Genomic DNA, 17,771 nt, shown 5'->3' with positions numbered 1-17,771 from the left:
AAGTGGGGAGAGACTTAGTGAGCAGGAATAAACTAAGATGGCAGGGGCTGCAGTGAGACAACTGAAAAATCAATGCCAACTTCTTATGCTCATCTAAAAAGAAAACGGTTGAAAATCTCTGACCGAGTGGTTTCATATAAATTATGCAAACGCTTACTGAATCAGAACTTTTATAGGAATCACTTCCCTTAATCTTTTATCGTCATCACAAACAGTGGTAGTGATAGTGAGTGAGGTGGGCGGGTCAGAAGACAAGTTTTTTTTTTTTTTAATTTTATTTTGCTTGCATTTTGCCTGCGTATGTGCATCAGACTCCCTGGAACCGGAATTGTGGGTGGTTGCTGGGAATTGAACCCAGGTCTTCTGCAAGAGCAGCAGGTGGTCTTAAGCCCTGGGCCTTCTCTACAGCCTTTCAGAGGGCAATTGCCAGAAGTCAGCTCTCCCCTTCCACCACAAGCACAGAGGACTCACACTCAGCATCTCAGGTGTGTGTAGCAAGCACTCCTAGCCACCGAGCAATCACACTGGCCCACTTCACTCCATCTTCAAGACTTTTAATTTATTTATCAAAGAAAGGCCCAGGGTCAAGGCTTGAATCTGGGTCCAAAGAATTAGTACATAGAGCTTGTGAGCCACATTTTAAACACAAAACAACAATTTGTGAAACTCTTTATACCTGACATTTAATTAACAAAATTCTATTAAATTAGAAAAGCTGCAATCAATGTTTGTGAATGAGTAATATACTGCTTCTAGCAAATGTAATTGTGGGCCATTTCCAGAAGGCTTTTCTGTTCTAATTTGGCTTATTTTTGCTTTATTAAACATCCTTCCAGATTATGACATGACATTTAGTTCTAATTCCTAGTCATCAAAGAAACAGATATGCATGACCCCAGGCAGTGCTCTCTGTGGTGAGAGTCAGGACGAGAGCAGAGCAGAGCCGCTCCCGGCCTCTTTCCCTTCTCAGTTTAGTGCCGCCTGTCCATGCAGCTCTTGCTCTCCCAGGGAAGGCTCCAAGTGGCGACTGAAGAACTTCATCTGGACAAGACTGACACCAGTAGTGTGGGGAAGCAGACACTGGGCTGTCTGCTACATTTAGACTATGGTGTGCCACAGGCGCACACCTGTAATCCCAGCAGGTGGATCTCTATGAGTTCCGGGTTAGCCTGGTCTACAAAGGAAGTCCAGGACAGCCAGGGCTGCACAGAAAAACCCTGTCTCGAAGAAAAAGAAAAGAAAAGAAAAAAAAAACCCAACATTTTATTTTTCTCAATTTGTGTATGTGAAAAACTCAAACGAACTGAGAGTTGATACTTATTACAATACTATCACATGAGTTGTTTTAACAATTTCTAAAGCCAGTATTCACTTTAGTAACTACAAAGTTACTAAAATAATTAGTAAATATAACAGAGCTGACTTTACTGGAGGCCTGCTACGTTGCTCTCGGCTGGCTCACACTCCTAGGCTCTAGTGAGCCTGCTCAGCCTGTGCAGCTCACCGGCACCCAGCTTTGTGGAGCTCTTTAAAATGATGTATCGTAACAAGTTCTTATGAGTTTGCTACTTTAACTTTTGCATCAATTTAAACTTTTTCACAAACTATTAAAAAGCTAAAGACAGCTTTTCCTCCTGAGGATCAAGTAAAAAGGGACCATGAGAGGGAGCTTGAGATCCTTCGGGAAGCAGAAGGAAGCAAACGGCCTGGTCTGAGGGTCTGGGCACAGGGAGGGCAGCCCAGCAGGTGGACCAGTTAGAACAAGTGTAATGAAACACTGTATATATGACAATACCACACTGAGCCCAGTACCTTCTAGACTCACCTAGAAAGTTCATTTCAAAAAAAAAAAAAAATTTTTTTTTTTTTTTTTGGTTTTTCAAGACAGGGTTTCTCTGTGTAGCCTTGGCTGTCCTGGACTCGCTTTGTAGACCAGGCTGGTCTTGAACTCACAGCGATCCGCCTGCCTCTGCTTCCCAAGTGCTGGGATTAAAGGCGTGCGCCACCACTGCCCAGCTTCATTTCAAATTTTTTTAAAGAATTAAAAGTCCAAAGGAATTCCACAGTTCTACCACTTGCTCTACTGTGCGGCCTAGGCACCTCAGCACCAACCAATCTGAAAGATGAATAAAATAGCCACACATTAAATGTATTTCATATGGACTAGTAAAATTACAAAAAGGATAATTTGAAAGTTAATTTTTTCCCCTATAATTTTACATTCAAAGTAGGGAGAGATGTGGGAGGGGCAGCAGAATTCTTACAGCACTTTACAAAGAGAGTGGGGGAAACTAGCATCAAAGACGCTAGATTGAATGCATTTAGACTCTTCCTTGCAGTGTTTTTGCTTAGAAAACTACCGCCACCCTGGGGTGGGGTGGGAGGGCGTGGGGTGCAGCTTGGTAGAAGCATACTTGTACGCACTCATAAGCACAGCCCCAGCAAGAGAAAACTACAACACAATCAGCCAGTTGTAAAATACCACTAAGCAGTAATAACACATACATTAGCAAGTGACGCACTGCACTGGTCTGCTGCCACTCCATTACTCCTTTTTTGGCAGCACAACTCAGCAAAACCTTTATCCTTCCTTTCCTCAAACCCACAGTGCTGCGTGTACAGAGCACTCTTCCAACCAGAGACCTCTGTTCCTCCTGACCCCTAAACCAGTGTGATCTTACAATTTCACTAATGATTAGTTTCTGTAACTCAGAAACCCCATTAAAAAAATGGTAGCACAGGATTGTGACCCCCGAATTTACCAGGTTGAGGAAGGAGGGTTTGAGGTTTAAGGCTAGCCTGGATGACACAGTGAAACCCTATCTCAAAACGAACACAGACGGGCTGAGGTGGCTCAGTGGTTAAGAACATTTGTTTTCCTGGAGGTCCTGGGTTTGGTTCCCAGCATCCACATGGCAACTCACAACTGGCATTGTTTCCAGTTCCAGGATGCCCCCTTCTGACCTCCGAAGGTGGTGGGCATGCGTATTCACGAAGGCAAATGTTCACACACATAAAATGGATCTTCAAAACAAAACCATAACCCACAGCAGAGAACAACAGCAAGTACTTTTAAACATTAGTGTGTCTTGACACAAAGATAAACATGAAAATATGGAGCCTGTCTAATAATTTTTGCCATTTTTAATGCAAACAGAACAAAAACAGAAAAGCAACCCTTATTAAATTTGAGACCTGGGAGCAGGGCAGTACCAAGGACTCTGGGTCCTGTTGAGAAATTTTTAAGAGATGAAAATGTAAAAAAGTTCCTTTTCATTTTTAGAATTTTCAAGGACTATTTGTAAAGTAGTGTCTTCTAATCTCTGCTATTTTTTAAGTCTAAACAGAAAAATAATATATAGCTTATTTTTACAAAAACTATCTAAAAAAAGGTTTTGTGATGAAACAAACACAAAAAAGTTTAGTGAAACTTTCATTTGCTAGATCAGCTTTTCATCCAAGAGGCCCCAGGTAACTGGAACATGCCTAATCAAAATTATGTAACTGTATCAGTGTTTTGAAGTTATATTTCAACATAAATAATTTTAACAGAAGCCCAACTTCCTTTATCTGAGTACCTTTCAGTGAGCTGAGGTTTTTGATCATCACATTTAAGGCTCACTACATTTTGCGTGTGAAACAGCTGTAGGTGGCACTGTGCCAAATGCTTCAGCATGGCAAACAGCAGAACAGAGCGCCACTTACTGGCTCTCAGTTATTATTTACAGGATACTTACAGGAGAAACATGGCAGTAACTTCACTAAGACTAATAACAAAATGCAGTGCATCCCAGCCTGGGAACCAGCTAGGGCGGGGTGCAGAGACACCCCACTAAACACTCAGAAGGCAAACCCTTCAGAAGGGCCTTCCCTGCCTCAGTCACAGGAAAGGCCATCAGAGGTCATCAGAAGCGCCCCAGCAAGTGAACAGAGCCCGGCTGGTGAGTTTTAAGATAAGCGTGCTTGTGAAGGCAAACTGTATGCCCCAGTTTTCTAGCATAAAACAAAACGCTGGCTTACCCAGGGACCAGCATTATGAAACAATTAAACAACACAGAACTCCAAATAAAATGTGCAAAAGGCAGACCAGCTTGAAAAGGCAGATTGAGCAACTTACTTTCTAAACACAGATAAAAGACTCAAGGCGGCCTCTACTCAAGTGCTGTTTTCTCATGAGCACAACTGTAACTCAACTCATACTTAAGACAGAGACTGTCTTAAATCACCAAAACAAAGCAACAGGGCATAAAATAGAGCTGGGTGTGGTGGCGAACGCCTTGAATCCCAGAATTTGGGAGGCCCAAGACTAACGGATCTCTGTGAGTTCGAGGCCAGCCTGGTCTACAAAGCCAAGGACAGACAGGGGGACACAGAGAAACCCTGTCTCAAAAAAACAAAAGAAAAAAGAAAAAAGAAAGAAAACAAAAGCATAACGGTCAGTGCCGGGCTTATGTGTGCAATGCCAGCACTGCAGAGGCTGAGGGCAGCCCCGACAGCCCCTGCTCACCAAAACAGGAGTCAGAGACCCAGAGAGCTGCTACACAGTGTCTACCAGACATGACAGGGAGACCGTACCCATGACATCTCAATAACACCGTTGCCTAAACAAGACCAGCATGGAACCACCAGTTGGCATGCAAACATGCAGAGGAAATTGCACAAAGTCCTACACGTAGATGAAGAGCTACAAGTGGTCCAGTCGCTGCTGAGAGAGAACTAGGCCGCTCCCAAACAGGTTATTCCAAGTGGTCAGCCCTAAACACAAGCAACGCTGAATGGACTCCAGTTGTATATTCATGTGTGTAAACATGTGTGCATGTGTGTGTGCACACCCCCAACAACACTATCAGTTAAGGAAGAGGCCATGAGTTGGGAGGAGGGGCATGAAGGCGCCAGAGCTGCTGAAGAGGGGCAGGAGCGATGAGGACAGAGTTACCTTGATTTGGTTGCATATTCATGTTTGGTCTGGGACCATAGTTTCCCATTGGCTGCCCTTGACTCATCGTCATCTGGTTCTGCACGGGCATGCTCTGGGATGATGGCACGGAATGGTTGTAACCTCCCATGGAGCCATGGCTGCTTGAAGGCATATTCATGGAGCTGTTTGTCATGTTGAGCTGATTGGGCCCAGGTCCCTGCATCGGCATATGGTTAGGCCCTTCGAAGAAAAATGGTCAGAATTGAAAATGAGAGTCAAAAAGAGGCACGGTACAAGTCTTTGTTTTGTTTTTGGGTTTTTTTTTAAGTTACTGTAGTAACAGCCTAAGCAACAACTTGAATATTTAATCATTAGGAAATAAGTAAACAGTTTAAGCAGATAACTCTGATAAGGTACATGTTGCTATTTTCCCAGTTTAGAGATGAGGAAACTGATCTTAGAAAGCCAGGAAGTGTCTGGAGAAGAATAAGGAAGGAACACTAGCTTGCCAAGACAGTGAGACTCAAGAAATAATCAAGTATGTGGCACTAGCTGACACAAGCAAACAGGTACCAGTCAATGAAGCACAAGAGTATAAAAATATGTCGAATACATAAAGTAGCAAATGATAAAAAAAATAATAGTAACATTTATATCCATGGTAAAAGAGACAGTCTTCAGCACAGAGGGCACTAACAACTGGATAGCCACTTGGAAAAACATCTAGTTGGATCCCTAGCTCATTCTTTCCACTAAAACTAATTTCATGTATACAAAAAATGTAAATATTAAAAGGAAAACAAACCATAAAGGATAATTTCAAACATGAAACTTTGAAAATAATCTTAGAAAGGGGAAGGCCTTAACTATGCTTGAAAGCTCAGAGCCATAATAAATGGATAAATTTAGCTACATAAAAATAAATCTGAATAAAAAAAACTAAGGGCTGGGCATGGTGGCGCACGCCTCAGTGCTGGGAGGCAGAGGCAGGTGGATCTCTGTGAGTTCGAGGCCAGCCTGGCCTACAAACTGAGTCCAGGACAGCCAAGGCTACACAGAGAAACCCTGTCTCAGAAAACCAAAACCAAACAACAGCAACAAAAAACCCTAACTAGAAGCTAGGGATACAGCTCAGTTGATAAAGTGCTTAGCGGGCAGCCATGTGGGGCTGGGTTGGGCCCCCAGCACACACCTGTAAGCCCTGGGGCTCACTGGCCAGCTAGTCTAGCCCATGAGTGAGGCCCAGGCTCAGCGGGACCCTGTCTTACACACTGATGCAGCACACTGGGAAGAAACACTTTCATACATTGCTCAAGGAATACAGATCTAACTAAGTACTGTTTTTATACAGAGCAATTTGCAGTGACTATGGATTTGTCCTGAATTTGTTTTGGTTTGGTTTTATGATACAGAATACTCCGTAGCACTGACTGGCCTTAAATTCATTATGTAGTAAGCACCACTAGCCCCAGTTTAAAATGTACTTGTGATCTAATCATTAAGTTGTAGGAAATCTACAAGTAGAAAGTTTTGGAGTATATATCTATGTATGCAAAAACATACACATGTGCAAAGACATATCACAACACTATAAACTTTACCAGAAAATGGCATACAGATTAGATACATCTACAAAGAAGGCTGCGAGGCTGGAGCCGCGGCTCAGTGGTTCCGTGCACTGGCTGCCCTTCCACAGGACCTGGGTTTGATGCCCAGCACCCACCCTAGCTTACAATGTTGGTAGCTCTAGTCTCAGGGGATCCTGTGCCCCCTGCTGGCTACCTAGAGGACTGCACACACGTGCACAGATGGCAGGAAAATATTTTTGTTTTAAAGCATGTGGCATAGCCACCAATGAGAATAAGGCAGCTCTCTGTACACTGAATGGAAAGAGTTTATGTAAAGGGTGTTTTGAGAGAGGGGGGGGGGGGGGGAAGAAGAAGAAGAAGGAGGAGGAGGAGGAGGAGAAGGGGAGAGGGAGGGGAGGGTAAGGGAGGGAGAAAGGAAATAAATCAGAAATTACACAAGCCCCTTTCTTGCTCCCCAGACCTTAAGCATCTGAGAGGCAAAGGGTGCAGAAATTTCTGTGCCTTTTGATTTTGGTTCCATAGTCATGTGAATTTTATCTATTTTTTTTTCTGTGAATTTTATTTTTTAAGCTTAATAAAAAACAAAAACCAACAACAACAAAAATTTCTTTTTGATAAATTTGATTAAAAGAAAAAAGCTGTGACTGAAAGATTATCTGGCTAAGATCAAATGATGCAAGTGGCCCTGAAATTAAAATCATATAAATGAACTATTAAAACTATGCTAGGAAACTAAAAACAGATGAAGAAAATATAAGCTATTTGTCTTTCAATCTCTCACAAGAGCAAGCTTTACACTTTAAGACAGTGATGGGCCTTGTTCTAGAAGCTCTGTAGTGTTCCAGCACCTCTCTCATCAGCTGGTAGGTAACCTTTGCTCAGGAGAAGTTATTTCCAGGTGTGCGAGAAACAGCTTAGCAGGTCACAGCATCCCTGCTGTGTAAGCTGCTCTAAGCCCAGTGCTTGGAATCTACATAAAAGGCCAGACACAGTGGCACACACCTGAAATCCCAGCCCTCCTCCAGCGACATGAGAGACAGAAGACAAGTCCACAGGCCAGCTGGCCGCGAGCACACAGGGCAGCGGCAGAAACGAGACCTTCCCTCAGTAAGGCGGACAGCCAACGGCTCAGTCCCCTCTGACCTCCGTACACAGCCACATACATAATAAGCACTTAAATGTTTTAATACAAAATGTCGTATCTATTACATACGCTTTATTAAAAAAACAGTATGTCAGGCTAACAATGAGTATATGCTTCTCAGCTGTTTCCTCGGCCTTAGGTCTCAATGTAATCTGGAGAGTTGAGTAAGAATTCTAATCAGTTTCCACCACACAAAGTCACGCAGCCCCAATAGCTAACCTGGACTAGCACCGGGCCCAGACAGGCATGGACTTAGCACGCAGCTTTCTCTCGGCGACAGTCTGACTGTAAACTAAAACGCAGTGTGTCTCGATGGCCACCCCCGCGCTGCACATGGGTCATCAGTGCGGCCAGCCGAGGGCTGCGCGTGGGTCATCAGTGCAGCCACGGCAGCAAACAGAGGAGAACCACGGAGACACCGCTTGCCTCCCGCGCGATCAACTGCACACTAGTCTTAGCCGGCTACCTCGTCTCTCGGCTCAGTGCTCTCCCTTTGTTTCGCTTACTGTGTCCGTCATCCATCCTTGGACACCAATGCAAGCAACGACCCAGCCGGCCGAGTAAGAGTATGCTGTACATATCAATTATCAGGCTAGTAATAATTTTTTTAAATAACAGAACTGTTCTGTTATTTTAATTTACTCTACTGTTTACTGAAAAGTGCTTTTTTCTTTTTCACTAATGAAAATAATCCTAGACTCCAAAACGTAAAAACATTCTCATATTAAAGGCGGAGTACACTTTACCAAAACTTATGCCCCAGACTATTTGTTACACCCAAATAGCCCAAAAAGGTTACTATTATACTGATGCTAAAGTCAGGCTGGGTAATATGTAAGAAAGCTTGTATTAGTGTTCAGCTTTCAATACTGCTTCTAAATCAATCCCCATGGTAATGATACTCTATGAAGCATAAGTACTAGTAAGACTCTCGAGTCGGCTTTAGAACTCTCTGCAAGGAAAGACTAAGCACGCTAGCACTGCAGGGACAACCCTGCCCCCAGGTGTTCTCTGCAGTGCTCCCTTTCTGAGTTCATACATTTCAGGTAACTAATACTACAGTACTTTTATGGTACGAACAGGTTTTACTTCTCAGGCCATGCACAATCCTTTTTCCCCTGAAAAGCTCCCAAAGCCAACTGTACTGCATAGTTTCAGACAGACTAAATTTAGCCAGTTCTGTTCATCAGAGGAATGCTGTGTGTCAGCTACAGCAAAGCCCAAGGGCGGCCTGATAAACACTGAATACAGGTCACGTAGCTCTGTAGCTAACAAACTCGAAGAGCGCTTGGACTCGGGGGCATTCAAAGCAGTTTTGTCATCAACAATCTAGTATCCCCTGAGCCCCCGTGTCGTTTCAGTTGCTAAGCAACTCTGGTGTTAATGTCTTAGAGGAGAAAAACTTACCAGGCATCTGGCCGTTCATCTGGCTCTGCATGTGTGGGGCAGGAGGGCCCCCTCCCACCATCCCGTCTGAAGGCATGTTGTGAGAGCGAGGGGGGGGCGGGGGGCCGCTCTGGCTCATCCCTCCAGGACCCATCGGCAGAGCCTGCGTGGGCGGCTGAAAGAAGACACTTAGTCAACCAAGGGAACAGTAGGCTAAGGTATGAAAGATTCATAGGAATGGCGGCTGTCTATATTATTAAACTGGATATAAACAAAACAATAAATGCATTTCAGTGCCTTCTAATGCATTTTAATGATGGACTTATTAATATCATATTTATTATCCCTCATAAGTTCAAGAGCCTTGGAAACTAGACTACAATCAAAGCGCGTTTTAACTTTAAAAAACCTCACAGGGAAAAGGCATTTTCTAGCAGGCTATACAGATTTTTCATTTATTTATTTATGATCTCTAATGTGCCTTTGCTGTTATTTAAGTTACATTTAAAAAACTAAGTGTCCTTTCAATACAAATGTATTTGGATGTTTATTAATGGTAGATTTTTACCTGCAAAGGAGATAATAGCAGCAAAATACATAAAAGGAGCAAGAAGTCAGAAAAAACAATGTCTTTTATACTTCGAGGGTGAGTACTGGCAGTGGGAAAATGCTTTAACACAGGAGCCAGCAGCTCGATCGGCATTTCTGTGCCAATCACTGCTACAGCAGGGAATGTTACCAACGGCTTCCAAGGGTACAGGGACGGCGGCTTCTAAAGGGCCTGTGGCAGCGTTCCTAACAAAATGCTGAAGAAAGCCACTCGCTAAACCTGAGAGTTCACAAAACCGTGAAAGAACATACACACAGGCACACGCACACGAGATGCTCAACACCTGCCTCCCTCCGTGCGCTGGACAGACAGACAGCTGGTTAGCTTCTCTCCAAACCCTCACTTTCAGCTGACCGGTAGGAACACACACACACACACACACACACACTCACACACTCACTCTCTCTCTCCACACATCTCGTCCTGCCCTCCTTCCTTCTTCCTTCCAGGCCTTATGGTGATGTCCACTTCAGCAGTTCCTCACATTTGCCACCTCTAATTAGTTATTATGTAGCTTTCCAGATCTGAAGAAAGCAGCACACACACACACACACACACATAGTTCTTTAGCCAACACCATTAACTACTCACTGTTAATGAATCACTACCAGTTGCAGAAATACTGGTTATTTCTAATAGTACCATTTGGGGGAGAAATCACAACTTTTAACCTCCTTATTAGTAAATCCAGATTACTAATCCAGATTAGTAAAAGTTTTAAAATCTCATCTTCAAGTCTTTAGTTTGTATCTTTATGTACTTGATAATTTAGTTCTGATTTATTTTTAAAAAGGGACATCAAGTCACAAATCTTACTTTTAAATATATATATATGTATATCACCTCCAAATCTGATTAACTCTCTGTACATCCTGAATCACTATTATTATTACAAAGTATAACAAACTCACTCTCCTGATAGTAAAAGTTATCGGGTGCTAACTGGGAAACAAAAGAACGGCCCGAAGGCACTAAGGAGCCAGGCGGAGGAGGACTGAAGGCTCCAGCTCCACACAGAGGGTCTAATGGAAGAGCACGCAACGGACCTTGGCCTTTCCTTGACTATGCAGTGCGCAGGGCGAGCCCCGGGAGAAAGCTATCGTTCTGCAGAATCTCTAACAACTGCAAGAAGGAAAATGTGAGTTTAAAGCATCAAAAGAAGAAGCAGATGAAGGAGAAACAGAAGTGACAGAGTGAAGCAGATGTCTGGAAGACGACTGGAGCCCACCAAGCCGGAGGGGCTTTCATGAAGGACCCAGCTCTCTGCAGCACACGGCTACTGTAGAGTGCGGGCAGCCTTCACAGGTCCGCCTGGATAGGGAACCTCTGGGTATCTCAACACCAAAGGCAAATGGTTCCCTTCGGAAGGAGGCAACAGGGATGTGCACTGCTGTTGTTCAGCCACAGTGTCAGGCATTCTGTTAAACTCACAGGGCATTATGAAAAACAGGAGGAAATATCCAACAACCGCAGGATGCTGTGATACATCAGAGTAAGGACTTGGCAAAACAGCAAATGTTAGGGGACCCGAACCTCCCATGTCCTGGTGGGGATGTGACAAAGGCGCAGGCACCATGGCAAACGTCACCACTCAACAAGCTTAACTCCGAGTCAGCACTGAATCTAGCAGTTCCAACTCTTGTGCATGTTCTAGAGCTGAGAACAGTCGGTAACACTAAGGCACCCACAGAAGAACACCAAGTGAAAACACCGTGGTGTCTGCCAGCCAGCGAGGGATAAACAGAACACCGACCAGCATCAGAGAGGAGCAGTTAGTATCTCATCACACAGAAGCAATGCGGAAGTGATGCATGCTCAACAGGGGGAGCCTGAAGGACGCCAAGTGAAAAAGGCTTCCTGGAAGAGGCTATCACATGACTCCGTTTTTTACAAATGCCCAAGGCGAGCAAATGCAGGGACAGAGAGCAGATTAGTTGCTGCCCAGTGAGGAGCAGAAGGGAGAATTGATCTTCTGTGGCATCAGACATGAGGGGTTTTTCCCCTACGATTTCTTTTTTTACAGCTGTTTGGTCTCTCTCTCTCTCTGTGTGTGTGTGTGTGTGTGCGCGCGCGCGCCACATGAGTGCCTGGTGCCCCAGGAAGCTAGAATGGGGCAGTGGAGCCACAGGAATAAGAGGTACAGATGCTCTGGGTCGCCATGCAGGCGTGATAACTGAACCCAGGGCTGCCAGCTGCACATAGAGGTTTTGTGATTTTGATACGACATAGTGGTAATGTTTTAACTGCACATACTAAACGGCACTGACTTGTGTGTTTTATAACGGCTAACACAGTGAGTGGACTTTATCTTAATCCAAAAGGATAGACAGATCAGAGAAACAATAAGAAAATTACATTTTAAAATTCTTATTTGTACTCTGTGTCGGGGATGGGGGGGGGAAGGGGACAGACACTGTCAGAAGGCAGTTTGAGGGAGCAGTTCTCTCTCTTCCCTATGTGGGTCCTGAAGATCAAGCTCACATTGTCAGACTTGGCAGTAAGCACATTTATATCAAGCAACCTCCCAAATCCGGTAAGTAACAAACACACAGAAAGCAGTCAGATTTTAGGGCTGTCAGAAACCTTAATAGCCATGCTTGATATTATCAAGAGTGGAAAAGAACGGAAGGAAGGAAGGAAAGAAGGAAGGAAGGAAGAAAGGAAGAAGGAAGAAGGAAGAAGGAAGGAAGGAAGGGAAAACCAGGAAAATGAATAATTTCTGTAAAGTCTTAACATGTAAATTCTTGAAGCAGATGAAATCACTGAAACTAAGAATGCAATAGATAGAAACAAAAAAACTAAAAATATTTATAGAAATTATAGACACAAATACAGAGACATAAAAGAGAAAAGGCAAACAGCACAGAGAGAGTGCACCCTGGGGACATCGGTGGTGTAAGCAGCCTGTCTGCATGCGCACGGCCCAGCACGCAGAAAGCGAAACCGGAAGCATATGTGACTGGATTTACAGAGCACAGAGTAAAACAGTGACATGGCTGGAGAACACGGGCTAAGAGTTGTCCACAGTTAGTATAAGGACTCCTGTAAAGTACTAAGACACAAGCCAGCCCAGCTCTACACTAAGATAAAATACCCCTCTGTCTGACTTGAGGATGAAACAACAATTCTTTAAGGTGAGCAAAAGAGAGAATTTGTTACAGGAGGTTCAGCAAAAGACAACCGTGGTCTGTCTGGAGACATGGCTCATCAGTGCAGAGTACCAGCTGCTCTTCCAAAGAGCCTGAGCTCAGTTCCCAGCGCTTATAGCGCAGCTCATAACCTGGGAACTCCAGCTCCGGGGGACCTGACAGCTTCTTCTTGCCTCTGCAGGCAACAGGTGCACACATGCTGCACAGACATGCAGGCAAACTCTCATACACTAAAAAGAAATCAAATCTTTTTTTTTTTTTTAAGATTTATTTATTATTATATATACAGTGCTCTGCCTGCATATACACCTGCACTCCAGAAGAGGGCACCAGATCACATTATAGATGGTTGTGAGCTACCATGTGGTTGCTGGGAATTGAACTCAGGACTCCTGGAAGAGCAGTCACTGCTCTTAACCTCTGAGCTATCTCTCCAGCCCCCAAGAAATAAAATCTTTAAAAAAGCAAATAGTTATCTATGTAAGAGCATGTGTTTGAAGAGTATGAAGAGATGAATGAATGAATATATAAATAAATGTAAATTCCTACTAACATTCAAACTAACAATGACATATGGGGGGGGGCTGGGAACAGATCAGCAGTAAAGCAGCGCGCAAGCACAGGGCCCTGGGATGGACAGATCATCAGTACCACTAGAAGGAGGGGTGCTCTCCGGGATGAAGACACAACAGCAAGAGCTGACAAGCAGAGTGTGTGTGCACTTCACAACACAACCTCAAAGATCCAAGCAGAAGCTGAGAGAACCAAGGGAGGAAGACACAGAAAGAGTCAGAGAGTCAGCCGGGCGTGGTGGCATACACCTTTAATCCCAGCACTCGGGGAGGCAGAGGCAGGCGGATCTCTGTGAGTTCAAGGCCAGCCTGGTCTACAAAATGACTCACAGTAAAACCCTGTCTCTCAAAAAACTAAGCAAATAAACAAAAAACAAAGTCAGAGACTTCTGACATACTTCTCCCAGCAATTCATAGATGACCAAAAAAAAAAAGGGGGGGGGGGGAAAGCAAAGCAAAAATGGCAGAACAGGCCAGCAGAATTAACTACAAATCACTAACAAAATTTTAGTCAAGGAAGCAATCACATGAGAGCAGAAATAAATTTTAGTTGAGTGATTACTAAAATGCAGCATCACTGTGGTAGCGCAGCCCAGGGTGCATGCACAGAATTCTTCTAAGCCGTTGACAAGGCGAAGGCTGGAGGAGCCATGCTCTGAGACACTCAGAGCTGCACAGCAAGATCCTGGCTCAAAAAAGGACAAAGAACAGTGACGTGCAGCTTAAGCTACAAGCAGATGATAGCTTATAGTTTAAAGAAGTCAAATGCTGGTTCTTTGAGCTACCAACGGCTGGCAAACCTTGGCAGAAATAATCAAGAAAAAGGAATATACAAATTTTAATTAAGAAATTAGGGTACAAACAGTGAGCAATACATACTTAATAGACTAAATTAAAACAGACAGCCAGAGACCATTCAGAACAGGTTTAAATAAGACATCTGATAACTCGGATGAAGGAGACAAAGCATCTGGAATACAGAGCTTAAGGAAAGTGACACAAAAAATACAAAGTCTGAGGGGCAGTCCAGCAGTGGAGCAACTAATAGGTGAGGCCCTGGATTGTCCCAGCAACAAGAAAGGAGAAGGAAGGCAGGTAAATTTGAAAGTTTCTCTATTAAAAAAAAATTCAAAAACAAAAACTTGATCCAGGCACTCTTGGGAGGCAGAGGCAGGCAGATCTCTCTAATGTTGAGGCCAGCCTGGTCTGCAGAGATAGCTCCAGGACAGCCAGGGTTACACAAAGAAACCCTGTCCTGAAAAACCAAAACCAAACCAAACCAAACAAACAAAAAACTCATCCATAACTTAAAATCTTTCCTGAGCAGTTTCCAGTTCTTTACAAGGCTATTACACCCTCACAAAGATATTTCAGGAAGAAAAAAAAAATCACAGGACATGTTTTCAGACACTAAAAACCATTGACCAAAATAGAGCAGAGCAAGTCGATAGAGCAGGGAATGGTGATGCAGCACATCATAAGCAGTGGACTTCACTCTGAGAATGCAGGTCAGCGCAGGGGGCTGTGGGAAGTGGCACAATGCACCCAATCACCAAAGTGACATCTACAGACTATGAAGAGAAAACATTCAATAGATTGAATAGCTACATATAATAGTCCTCTGCAAATAACAAGAGGAGTGGACCTGGCCAGGTGGCCAAGCAGGTAAGGGGGCCCAAGCCCCACAGTCCAAGTCTGATGAGTAGGGGCATGACCCCAAGAACTCATCTAAGGTGGAGGAGAGAAACACCTCCACTGAGCTGCCCTGTGATGCTCACAGCATACATGGCCCTCACAAGCCCCATCTCGCTTACACACAAAATAATCATTCTTTTTAAAAAGGGCAAAAGAATCAAATAAAACTAACTTATAGGAAGTTTACAACCAACATCATCTTACTAACGAAATATTGCACTCCTGCCCCTCCTGCAGTTATGAAAAATAAATAAATAAATAAAAAGACATGGCACACGCCTTTAATTCCAGCACTCGGGAAGGCAGAAGCAGACATATCTCTGTGAGTTTGACGTCAGCCTGGTCTACAGTATAACAAAGGCCATACAGAGAAACCCTGTCTTGAAAAGAAAAAAGAAAGACAAAAATGTTTATTAATGTTGATATTCAGTAAAATAAATCAATAAACAAATAAATGTCAGAAGTAAACTAGAAAAAAAGCAACAACAGCAGAAGACTGAGAAAGGAAACCAATTCCTTTTTTCTTCCCAGATGCATGACAGAGTACACACGGAGAATAAGTGAATACATACATCAACTGTGTTACTGTGCATTTCCAAGAATCTGAAAATGAAATTCTCAGCTGGCAGCATTTATCGTAAGGCGAGACGAAACACTGTTGAGAACAACTGAAGGCAGGTGGCAACAAAGGGACGTGCATCTTTGTTCAAGGCATAAAGATAACGGGTTTTCCAATGCCAACCCAGAGAAGACTTGTAGGCCATACATCTAAAGCACAGCTGGCTTTTCCCAGGAATTCAAACTCCCTAACATTTACACGTACATGGGAAGGATTTCAAATAAATATCCGGAGACATCTTTTGGTTTTGGTTTTTCAAAACAGGGTTTCTCTGTGTAGCCTTGTGTCCTAGACTTGCTTTGTAGACCAGGCTGGTCTTGAACTCACAGTGCTCCGCATGCCTCTGCCTCCTGAGTGCTGGGATTATCTTAAGAATCATGACTAGCAAACATGAAAACTAACTCTAAGGTACAATAATAAAAACATGTGCTTGGTGCAAGGACAAACAGACCAAGAAAGGAGCCTAGATGTTGGTCCTAACTGAGAACTCACGCACACAGTAAGGACAACAACTAGCATTCATTGTCAATGAACACTTCCCAATAAATGGAGCTGAGTGAGTGTGCTATGTAACAGATTGTACACAGCCTTTCCTTTTATCCCCACCAGAAACTGGACGCAGGATGTTGTTGGATAAGTTAAGGAAATACAGGCATACCTTCGTAACCGTGACACAGGAAAAGGAACACTTACATCAGAGAAATATTCATCCAGTGCTGTTATAAGCAGACCAAGGCAACTTTCAAAGTAGAAGCTATGTGAAAGAAATACAGACAACAAAAACTTACAAGGCCCTGGGTTTGAAGGCCAGCACTGAAGTCTGGGTTTGAGGCTCAGTTTTTGTTTTAAAAATTCCTACAGTCAATTAGGAAAAGGTCAAAGGTCTAAAAACTAGTCGAGAAAGGGACTCTGGGAACTCTGGGGATGACAGCAGTGTTCTGAGGAGCAGTAAGCTCATGGCTTTATGGAAATGACATGAGAGCAGCTGGGTCCCCCACTGTCTACTCCCAGCATCCCAGGTCTCCTCCATCGCTTAGCTCAATTCTAATTTTCCACGTTTGTCACCGCTCAGTGTCTGTCAGTTCTTCTACACAGTAAGTTAAATAATGCTGAGGGCCACAGTTACATTATTTGCTTGTTGTTGGGGATCTCAACCACCCAGTATCTACTTGATAAATATGTGAGAAATAGCTATGAAATATAAATTAGAGGTGTTCCACTGAACATTTGTTTTCCCCAGTGCAGGAATCTCAGTCTCAGCCAGGGTCTTGGGCATGCTCACAAGCACTCTTCACTGACCCTCCTCCTGGCCCCACTATTTCTTCACCTCTTCTGGAAATCTCAGACTCTAATACTTGATTACCTCCCATGCTCAAATCAACTTATCCCGAATCACGTGGACCCACTTCCACGCCGAGGGCGGTGAAGCCACCTCCAACATCCCTTTCTCAATCCCGCTGGCATTACATTCTCCGTGTATCCTCTGCCCTCTACACCTGCGCTGTGACCATGTCTACCGCCTCCTGCACCGTCGTCCTGGGGCAGCTACTGCCACATCTCTGGCGTCACAGCTGCCACCTCCTGAGACCTTCAACCCACCCACCCTCTTCTATAGCACAGTGTTCAGAGTCTGCACAGGACCCTGTTAAAACAATAACTTCTCAACTCTCAAAGGGAAGACCCAGGTCCTTCAGGCAGCCCACAGAGCCACCTTCTGTTGCCTCCTTACTCTCTTATCAGCCAAGGGCCGCCGCACTGCTCCCTTAGCAAGAGACAGTTTCACATCGGCCACTTTGCCCAACTTCCTCCAACGCCTGTTCAAAGGTCGCCTTCTTAGCACCCCAAATACACATCTCCTGCTCTCTGCCTTCCCTCTCCACAGCTCAGCATCTTTCAACACCCAAGAGGAATGTTCACTCTGCCTGCCTTGCCTGATGGAAGACAACTGTGAGGGTTCTGGCTGCTTTGTCCGCTGACTTCAGAAGCACTAGCTGCTACAGCCTAACGTAGTGTCAACAAGATACACTCAATAAATTAACGAATTCAAAAACTTCAGTTTGCCATAAAACTATAAATCATCACATCAAAT

At 44.0% G+C, this 17,771-nt stretch overlaps 1 protein-coding gene across 3 annotated transcripts in view; it reads right to left on the bottom strand.

Annotated features, from left to right (window-relative positions):
- The window catches only part of SS18 (SS18 subunit of BAF chromatin remodeling complex), a 63,327-nt gene that overhangs the window by 20,672 nt on the left and 24,884 nt on the right, over window positions 1-17,771 (bottom strand). For all 3 annotated transcript variants that reach the window (XM_084780219.1, XM_084780220.1, XM_084780221.1), the window contains exons 4-5: window positions 9,059-9,212; window positions 4,937-5,158 (exon numbers count right to left, since the gene is read on the bottom strand). In XM_084780219.1, coding sequence (XP_084636345.1) covers window positions 4,937-5,158; window positions 9,059-9,212 — 376 coding nt within the window. The remainder of the gene's footprint in view (window positions 1-4,936; window positions 5,159-9,058; window positions 9,213-17,771) is intronic.

This window comes from Acomys minous (assembly GCF_964271855.1).
Source record: "Acomys minous genome assembly, chromosome: 4".
NCBI lineage: Eukaryota > Metazoa > Chordata > Mammalia > Rodentia > Muridae > Acomys > Acomys minous.
Note: the sequence above shows the minus strand (reverse complement) of the source record. Positions and strands in the feature narration are given on the sequence as shown.